This window comes from Acanthaster planci, linkage group LG02 (genome assembly GCF_054643075.1).
Source record: "Acanthaster planci isolate LZ-2023a linkage group LG02, COTS_SCS, whole genome shotgun sequence".
Taxonomy (NCBI): Eukaryota; Metazoa; Echinodermata; class Asteroidea; order Valvatida; family Acanthasteridae; genus Acanthaster; species Acanthaster planci.
The window spans coordinates 32133046-32143343 of NC_141778.1; the positions used below are offsets into that span (position 1 = coordinate 32133046).

The window sequence follows — 10298 nt, forward strand, 5'->3', positions numbered from 1 at the left end:
ATCTGTTGTTGGCCCGTCGACCCTGCTGGCATAGAATATGGAGGCCGAGATTCGAGCAATAGCTGTTGCAGCCATGACTCAAAATGCACTCCTGCTCAAAAGGACTTTGTAAACAGATAACAGTGGTAAACATAATTCTAAAACATCAGTTGACACAGCGCTTTCCGTGACCTGGATATTGCCAAGTTCAGTATTTTGTGTCCAAATGTACATTTAACTTAGTAAAGTGCCACACATCACTAACATTACAATACAGGAACTTGGAAGATCAATATTTCAAATTATAATACACAATAACTTTACACAGGATTTTTTTCATGTTGGGTATGAGACCTTTTTGAGGGAGACATTTACTGTAGGTATCCCTAGTTGTGCTGAAATTCTGAGTGAATATGTACAGAATACAATCAATGCAAAGAAGCACCTGACTTTGTACATCAGCCCTTTATTGGTATCACCAAGCAAGTACATGTAATTGAATAACCCCATAGCACGGTAAATCTACCACACCATTACTGCCCATATTGTGTACATGGGACTGCTAAGTAATTTCCATCATCAAACTCATTAAATGCAGCTAAGTTGCAGATATTTTGCTTTGGTTGATGTACACTTTGTTTTGCTTGCATGTTTTGTTGTTTTTTCCTGTAAAACTTTTTGGATTATACATGTACACCCTACATACATGCATGTCATTCATGTGATTCTTAAAACCACAAAAAGTACAACTTGAAACTGCACTTTCAACAATGTCCACTAATTTAAAAAAAGAAAACTAAAAAGCATAATACACATATATGTATCCTGGAAACTGAAAGATCTCTTGTAGGAAAAAAGATCTAAAGTTAACAATATCATGCATTTTTTTGCATACCATCTTTAATCTTTAAAAGGAGATTGAATGCTAGAGAATTTAATCTCAACCTTTAGACAGCAATAATCAGGTCAGTGGATTTGTTTCAAATGTTTTGGTACATGTTTTTTACTTCAGAAAGATTTATGAATTATCAACAATTACATGTACCATCAGTATGGTAGGATGCCATGTGCACATAACCACTCCCCTCCAACATGCAGTCTACACAAATGAATCCCCCATAAAACAGATTTAGGAAGGTATGACAAATGTAAACACTCAACCAACCTTTCCAATGCTTTCATGATAGGCTTAATTTACACAGTGATTTGATCAATACAAGTTTTCTTTGAATTACCTGAAACAATTTCAAACTTAAATGTCCATCGGTCCTTATGAGATTATGCTCTGAAACTAGGCAAAAATGAAAACACATGGACAGACTCTCTGTCATGAAAACAGATTGCTGTATCAACTGTCACACACATTTTTTTCCCACAGGGCAACAAGTTCTTTATGTAGATTTTCAGAGTTCAGTAAATCATGACATTGAGAAACCTGAGATAATCCTGGCACTGTTTAGCAGCAAATACAAGTAGCAATGGAGCAGCAGAAACAATACTACTGCCTTCAATGAAAAAGACACAAAAGATGAATATGGCTTTGAGTGACATTTCAGAATTAGAGAACATCTGTGTAACACCACTATTTCATTTGGTTTCAGTTGGTGGTAAAAACCACTGCCACGGTACAACATTGTCAGTATGAATACATATGAATGCATGCATTACTTGAGAAGGGGTGGTTAACTGTATTGGCTATGCATCAGTAGACCAATGTACACATCCTCTGATTATTTCAAACTTCCGCCAAGTAACAAACTCTCACATGTACGAAGTATAGTCCACTATTATGACATCTTATGAATCACACACTTTGCTCACAAGATAAATTGGGGGGGGTGGATAAAAAACATGCAGGTGGTACTTTTGGTTTGGCCCCATCGTCTTGCTGTATACAAGATAAAATACTGTCCTGCAAATCAATAAACAATAAAAAACCTAACATCTTGATCCGTTGAGTTAAAGTGTGAGAAATAGCATTTTCCTATTTTATATCAACCACAGGTGCAATTTATCAAGCATTGGCAACATTTTGTGGTGGGGCCGAGTATGTCTGGGCAAGAAATATCATTCATGACATTTCACAACTGTTAATGGCAAGATGATGTTTTTCCAGCTAACAATGGCCCTTTCAAGGAACCACATCATTGAGTAGTATGGGTCTAGCAGCATCTAGGATGTCCAGGTTGGGGTCAAGAGAACGGCCAAGCCCCTCCAGTACCATCATAGCAAGCATAATGGAGGCAAAGTTGCCATTCAATTTGACCTAATTGAAAGAAAGAGAAATGAGCATATGTATATTGATATATGATTTTAACACATTTTCTGAAAGAATACACATTTTTGTCTGTACATGTAAATTGTAATTCATAAGTGGAATAAATAACTGAAAACGCCTACACGTATTTCAAATTCTTTGAAGTACACATGTAGACCACACAAAAGTTTCATTAAATTGATTGTTTTCACTGCTTTACTTATAGAAATATCCAATAAATTCAAAGCTTAAACCCCCTGCGGTTTATATAAAAGAAAACTATTTTTATACATCATTCTGATGTATACTTTATAGCTACTTTGTAAGTATGAAATACCGGCATATACCTTATGCTTTATCATCAGGGAGAAAAGGTCTTCCAAAAGAACACCAACTTGCATCTGCAAAAACATCATAACGAATAGTCACACCTGTTTGATAATACTCAAGCCAAACTAGCGATGGCATTTCCTTAACACTGACAGTCACTCTGAATCATTACCAATACCATCAAAGAAAGAATGTAACCCCACATCAGTAAAACAGTGTTAATTAACCCTAACCCTCCTATATCCTCCAAAATCCTTTGGGCGGTTTGGAGGATTGAGGGTGAATGGCAAAAAAAGCATGGCTTATTGCGAGGGATGCCATGCATGAAGGTTGTGGGTTAGACCTTGTGTTGTTCTTGCTCAGTAATGCATAAATTCAGCCTGATGTTTCTTTTGAATCAACCGCACTGCTCAAGAATGCCATTCGCACTGCCATAACATCATGACAGGAACTGCTGGAGGATTTTGAAGGATTAAGGCAGTAGGCACACCTCCAAGTACTGTAACATTTTCAAGAACTTTGGAGGATTTCAGAGGAATGGGGGGGAGAATCCAATTTTTTCACCACCCAAATTGGAGGATTCTGGGGGATTGAGGAGGGTTCCTAGCAAAAAGGGCCTGAGGGTTAGGGTTAATTCAAGTGTCGAAACTTCAGTTTATTTTATGCAGCCCTTACCACTCCAAGCTTGACAGTTTGTTGGTGGGCAAGGTTGACTAACTCTGCCATATCCTCCTTAAATTTTGCCTCATCAGGACACCTGTGCATGGTGTGCTGTAGAAAGAGCTCTGCAACTACCTCTCCCTGAAAAGAACAAGAATATAAATTTCACCGGATATATCTGAACCAAAATGTCAAGAATTACACTTCTTCTTAAGTTCAGAGTAAATTTTGCAACCTGCAAAATTACTTGCTTTAAAAATGGGACTTTACAGTTAAACTCAATAAATACAATAAAAAGACTTCACCTTGCCCAGCAGAACATTGGTAAAGACCTCCCTGAAGTTCTGCCTGTCATACTCATTCAGCTGCGCCACAATGCCTGTGTCCAGCATGACAAGCTTCAGGGGGCACTCCCGTGGCTTGACGCTAATGACCACCGTATCACACATGTCCTCCATCTTGAGGATGTTTTCTGTCTCACCAGTGAAACTGCTGGCTCCTTGCACAAGGATGTTGCCCGGGTGGAGGTCGGCATGCACAAAGTTGTCAATGAAGATCTGAATGCATAAAATAATAGGGGAAGCATTTCACAGTTTGAGAACCGTGTAAGCATGAAGCTTATCTTGCAACAGAATGGCAAGGGCAAGCCATGTCATGTTAAGACATTTTCTAATCTAAAAATAAATCTGTTATTTTTTCCTTCTTTGCCATTATTCATGTTAATTGATTATTCTGTAGTTTGTCCTACACTTGAGCAAGCACTACAAACACCATTTACAGTTTCCTTGCTCTTATGCAAAAATATGTTGCAGTGCAAATAAACAAGTTAGGCAAACCACTTTTCCAGAGGTTAACATAGGTCAAACCTGAAATTTATGAATTAGGTTAATGCAAGCCAAATTTTTTCTTGTGTCGATGAAACGAAGTTTAATGGTGACTTTTATTGCATAGGAGCAACTGAGTTCCGTGCTTTAGAATGAGAAAGAAATGATAATACGTGTACTTACCATTTTGAGCAAGGCTTCGATTCCCATTGCAGCAAGGCGCTCCCTGAGTCCATCTGGTATGTCTTCTCCGTCATCATCATTACTGATGAAAGTTGAGATGTAGTCTCCTTCCTGATTGATGACAAAACCAAGATAATCTGATGATTCTTTGGGGGTAATATGCTTCAGTGATGGGGATGCCAATTCTGTATGTAGATTTCTGTTACTGTTTGACTTCATACAAAAGTTAGCATCATATCATTTATTATCTTAACTTTTTGAACTGAGTAATCTTGGAATTCTAAAAAAAAGGGATGGAAAGATATGAGTATCTGAAATGTTCTTTCTTCTTTCTTGCAATATTCATAACTATTTTGCTGAACTTTTTTATAACAATTCACAAGCGAAATGCGACCCATGCTGTGAAAATGAGTCTTAAGTCGCCAGGGCCACTTTTTGAGTTTTCATTTGTATTGGAAAGTACAAATCGAGCTTTTTGTTTTGATGTATCACTCAGTTTGGTATTCTGATGAAAGTGGATACCCCATGGTGAAAAATGCTGTGGTTTCCTATTGATTTACATTGTGGAAAATTATTCTGAAGGATTTTTTACTCCAAAGTGGCTCTGGCGACTTAAGACTCATTTTCACAGAGTGGGTCACAAATGTCAGAGATAATGCTGATCATTCACTGTTTGAGTCAGACTTTAGACAGCCAACGTTTGTGGGTAAACTCAAGATTAACCCACATTTTCTGGCTGATCCAGCTTTTGAAAATGATATGCATAGCATTTGACTCAGGGTAGGCATAATTAAGTTTTTTCTTAATTCTTCAAAAAAAGTTTCTAGATTTTGGCTGGGTTTCAAGAGACACAGGTTTTTCCATTTTTTTGTTTGCCCACGTATTTAGTTCTGCATTCTTACTTTGTTCCTGAGACCAAAAAATTACATGTACCTCATATGTTTCAACAAGAACATCTCTGCTCACAAATGGGCGTAGAGGCCTCGGGAATCGGACACAGCTGATATCACTGAAATTCTCCACAAATATATCAAGGTTGTTGGCTTCTATTCTCAGGTCAATCTGAAGGAAAAAGGCCATCAACAGGTTTCTTTTGCAGTGTTGAGTTTATCTGAACGGAGAAACTGCTCTTGTAAAATCTCACTACATTGTACATGTACATTGACAATGTTGAAGAATATTAAATAATCATATCGTCGGGTACCTGGAAGATGGTTATAAGCACTTACAACCTTTTGCCGGGAAGCATAATCACTGCAAAAAAATTTTCCCAGCAAAAGGACGTATGTATACAACTGTTTTATTTTAATGAAATATAAAGATTTCTTTGCAAATAGTTACAAAACATTTCCCAAGTCCTTTGATAAGTTATACAAAGGTTGCTTTTTGCACAGCCTGAGTTGATTTATAGTAAATTTCATCCGGTTTTGCTAAATAAAGAGAGTGTGTTTCTTACACCTTTTTACCGGGAACATTTATTCTACTGTGATCATGCTTCCAGGCAAAAGGGCATAAGCATGCTTACAACCTTTTGCTGGGCACAGGACGATATAAAAGGAATTATTTTTACACACTTTCAAACTGAAGGTTATGTTGATGCTTGACATGTAAATAATGACAAGTCTCTGTTCATATTGGGTAATTTGATTTAAACTAATTTGATTCAACTGTGTTGGATCTTTACAAACCTGATTTTTCATAAGAACTTCAAAATCTTGCACACACTCTGGGAGACTGAGCCATCGGAGACCCGGGATTAATGACAGGATACCAGCTAGTACTCTCAGCAGCTGAAGATCCCATTTAACACGTCTGTAGATGCCTGGATGCAAGACCTGCCAATGTGTGCAGAAAATGTTTGCATTAAAAACAAAAAGGAAGAAATTTTGAGTTAGTCATTTACAGAGTCTTTACTGGGACAGTACCGTCAGGGATTTGGTGACTATATTTTGAAATTTGACAATAGCCTTTTTTGTAATTCTCTCTGATGTTATTTTATAAAGCTTTGTGCTTTTGAAAGTTATTTTTGTTCAAGAATAAAAGAATTATGTATTCAAACACACTCAGCAGAACAAGAGGATTCTTTTAAAGGTATATGAGAGAAGAAACATTTGACTTCCAATGTAAAATCAGATTTTAAGAATCTTTTCTTTCTGACCTTGATGGCAACAGGAATGATGTCATCACTTTCCTTGAGTGACTTGGCAATGTGAACGAGTGACGTGTCATCTTCCTGGCTTACTTCATCCTCCTCTCTCCCTGCATCACATCAGGTAAGGAATCAAGATTCTCTATCAAAATTTTACCAGTACTTGTTGAACCTTTGACCTTTGTAAAGCATTGCAAGTGTTCTTATTTGTGTTTTCATCATGTAAGAACGCTTGAAATGCTTTGTGATCTCCCAGGCTATCACTTACATTCAATCAATTACTTTCAAGATACTTACAAAGTGTGCCAATTGTTCAACTTGTTTCAATTATCTGTGTCTTCTGAAAATTATGTTATTTAAGCCCCCCAAAAATCTCCAGTTTCTGGTCAGTGTGCACATTGCCGTAGTCCATTGCGTCAGCAAAAGAAAAAAGTTTTTTATTCACTATAATATGATGTCCAAAATCTGCCAAACTTGCTTGATTGACTGGAATAGTGCGAAACTGCATAATTGTAACGTGTCTTAGATGGGGTACGGTTGAGTAATGTGTACAGTAAAGCAGTCCCTCTAGGTCCCCATACGTTTAGTCAGGCACTCTATTTTACATGACGTCATTTCTGTACTATATGTTTACACCCGCGAACCGTCTTACGTCCTTTGAACAAGCTGAGAATGCTTTTAAACAGTAAATAGTGAGGGGGTAAAGTCTATTTTAGTGTTGGTAGCAGAGATATGTATGTACAAGCACACGTACGTATACATCATTTCTAGGAAAAAAGTTGAGGGCAAAACTTTTTGAGCCAGCCCCTGACCAGAAATCAAAGACTTTTGGGGGGCCATACATGGACATATAACACTACTTACCATTAGACCCTTTACCTGGTTGCTGGGAATTATTTTCATCATCTAGGTAGGGGTCTTTGGTTCTCTTTCTCAAAAACCAGTCTAACTTGAGAATCTCTCGCCCTGTGATGTTGTAAGAAGATAGTATGGTTATCAAATGTACATATTCCATCAGAGTAACTCAACAAAGTTGCTGTTGGGTGTAGCAAGAAGGACGTAAAAAGTTCAAATGAGATGGTGACCTTGGTAAATAGATTTATGTTGGAACTACAGAGACTAGCTCAGCAGTACAACTATAGCAACTGAAAATTATGGTTCATTCTTACCATCGTCAAACTCTGATGGTTCATCATCATCATCCAGTAGAGCTTGAAGACACTCTTCAGAAAGAGCCTCAGTTCTCATATACCCTTTGTACACCTGTCCAACACATCCTGAGTGAAGTGACTTCTCAATCTTGACAAAAATGTTGCGCCAGTTTTTGCCAAAGGAACGTTCCAGTTTCTTCTCAGTCTGGTACCAGTAGTGCTTAGGGGCATCCAGGTGGAGCTTGGAGAACAGATCACAGAAGTCAGCTGAAAACAGGTCTCGCCTTGTGCTAGCCCACTGGCCAAGTTTGATAAATGTTGGTCCTGATATCTCCACTGCCCAAAGGAGCATACGTTGCCACCTCCGACGAAACCGCTCTGACCAGAAAGTCAAGGGGTACATGGCCAGAATGGGTCCAAACACCACTGAGATCCACAGGAGTCTTCTGCAGATGCTTAGACACTTGTAGATGTAGAAGAAGCCACGTACGATGACGTTGCTCTGCTTCTTGGGCTTTTTAATCCTCTTTGAAGACCCCAGTGGGGTTTCAAGTGGTGTAGGTTGACTTTGGGCTTCTTGGCAACTTGCACTGGTGAGACGACTCTTGAAAACAAGTGTGCCAGTGCACAGAGACATAGTAATGCTGATTGACTTGGAAGTGTTCATACGTTTTGGTAAAGTAGGTGGCTTGCATTGTATAAAGAGTGAAGTCTTCTGCAGCTGCAAGGGGCCACCCTTACATTTGAAAAGTGTATTAGAGTTCTTGGCGAACCCGTGACAAATAAATACACGGAACATCTTGGTTTTCTCAGACTATAAGCTCACTTCTGTTTGTTGATGAGATGGTCTGCACTGTTGCGGTGTTATGTGGTGAAATTCTTCTGTCGGGGATTGAGGATTTGTACCATGTACCAGTACTACCTAGCCATCTAGATGTCACGCAGTAGGTTCATGCTCATCCTATCAAAACAATATCGTTTAAGCTGCTTACTTTCCAATGCACTAAAACTTAACCACTTCTGTAGAAAGAAAAAAAGTGGGAAATATCAGCAATAATCAAATAATAAAAACAAATCCTCTAGTGAGAAAAAGTTAAAAACTAAATATAAGTGCATTATTTCCCAATATAATTTGTTTTAAGTAAATTACATTGATTTGCAAAGGAATCAGGATGGCACTGCAACAGTCAATCTCTCGCCATTTGTTCATGTGGGTGCAAGTGGCGCATGGCAACACACTTTACAGCAAGTCAACGGGACAGTTCCCATGGAGTGCGTGAGAAATCAGACTGAAAATACACTTCATCTGGTCATGACTGATCAGATCAAAAGCCAGGACTTGAACATCCAAGCTGAACAGGTGTATGGCATCTCTAAAAGACCCAGGAGTGACAAAACCTTCCCAATGGCTGAAGGCTTTTCATGGCAAAAGGACTACAAGTTTATCTTTTCAATCAAAGCATGTCATTTACCAAGTCATTTGACCATGCAAGACATGAACATTAGATCGCATATTGATGTATTGGGCAAATTTGTGTGTATTGCGTTATGTTGCAACTTGACCCCTCAGCCCTCAGGCATGATGTGCACAGGAAACCAGTGACACAGCATGCACAGGACTGGTGGGCAACATGTTGGCCAACCCAACCACGCAGAACAGTGCAAGGCCGCATTGGCAATGTGGCATGGTGCACCATCCCCAATGCACAGGTGCCTCAGCTGCACCGATGATCAGTTGCTGGTCTGCCAGTGTGGGAGATGGTTCACAAAAGTCAAATTGTCTGTTCATTTGAGGCAGAGATAGTCAAGTTGTCTCAACGGTCCAGTTGGATGAGCCCCAAGAATGCCATGATTGTTTGGGGAAATCTGAAAAAAATTAGCCCATAGGCCTACGCCTAGCCTGTACACCCTTTCATTGAAACAAGGCTTAACTAAAAATCTCACTATTTCATGCGCTGTGATGCAGTAGGGCCTATAAAATATTGACCATGTGATCATGGTGAAACCAAAAACAGGCCGTATTAATATTTTACTGGTCAACTGCCTTAAAAATGAACAAACCAAGTAATTCCCTGTCCCCTTTGGCTGTAGTGTAGGACGCTTCCCGTGTAGCTGTAGGACAAGTGTGACTGAAATTGAAAAGTGAAGGGTTGCCCTTCAGTTGAAGGCTAGTAGTTAAACTAAAGGCTTTACCGGGCCTGCAGTTTTTCGCACGGCTTGTTGGTTCGTTTCCATAACATGAACACAACACACAATTCGGAAAATCTTAAGTTCGGTTGAAAAGGGTTCCCTTGAAACATCACAACCATATTTACCATCGCGTCGTGCACGTCAAATTTCAAGAATACGTCTTATCGCATGCCTCCAAATTTCACTGATCAGATACACTGTACTTTTCGTGCCAATTTCAGCCTGGTCTGATCTCTGTACTGTCAGTATAGTAGAGATCATATAACTGACCACAATGAAGTGCGACCTCAACGGTACAAAAAATTGTATTGTAGACTGGATCCCTACCCTAATACTCCCTGGATGTAGTTGCACAGGACTTGGTACATCCTCCAAACAATCCCACTGGAATTTTAACAGGAGGTGTCTGAGGGTAGACATTACAGGGTTTTGTTTTTTAGGCCAAGATCCAAATCAGGTTGCGAAACAATGAATGGATGAAGACTGTTCCACGCTTTGTCGGTGCGTGGAATGCTTTTGGCATATATTCTTGTGGGAAGTATTTCAAGTTAGGAATTGTAGACTAGCCTCTATTT

The 10298-nt window shown here is 39.0% G+C and overlaps 1 protein-coding gene across 4 annotated transcripts; it reads right to left on the reverse strand.

Moving 5' to 3' along the window:
* Nucleotides 1-425: 425 nt before the first annotated feature.
* Nucleotides 426-10005, reverse strand: LOC110977003 (putative aarF domain-containing protein kinase 2). Of its 4 annotated transcripts, none has more exons than XM_022230761.2 (11): nucleotides 9849-10005; nucleotides 7552-8553; nucleotides 7247-7348; nucleotides 6392-6492; nucleotides 5922-6068; nucleotides 5167-5295; nucleotides 4234-4344; nucleotides 3532-3783; nucleotides 3242-3367; nucleotides 2584-2637; nucleotides 426-2245 (listed from the first exon to the last, which is right to left on the reverse strand). In XM_022230761.2, exons 2-11 carry the CDS (start codon nucleotides 8330-8332, stop codon nucleotides 2111-2113), a joined length of 1938 nt encoding a protein of 645 aa, XP_022086453.1. In that variant the 5' UTR covers nucleotides 8333-8553; nucleotides 9849-10005; the 3' UTR covers nucleotides 426-2110. The 4 variants fall into 4 exon arrangements, with proteins under 4 accessions (XP_022086453.1, XP_022086457.1, XP_022086454.1 ...); XM_022230765.2 differs by having other exon boundaries at nucleotides 7552-8494; nucleotides 9849-9998; XM_022230762.2 differs by having other exon boundaries at nucleotides 9727-9863.
* Nucleotides 10006-10298: the final 293 nt, after the last annotated feature.

Coding starts and splice junctions, on each gene's coding strand:
- LOC110977003 (XM_022230761.2), bottom strand. CDS start 8,332: ATGTTCCGTGTATTTATTTGTCACGGGTTCGCCAAGAACTCTAATACA. Junction 3,368..3,531: donor CCAATGTTCTGCTGGGCAAG/GTGAAGTCTTTT, acceptor TGTTCTTTTCAG/GGAGAGGTAGTTGCAGAGCT. Junction 2,246..2,583: donor CCCTGATGATAAAGCATAAG/GTATATGCCGGT, acceptor TCTTTCAATTAG/GTCAAATTGAATGGCAACTT.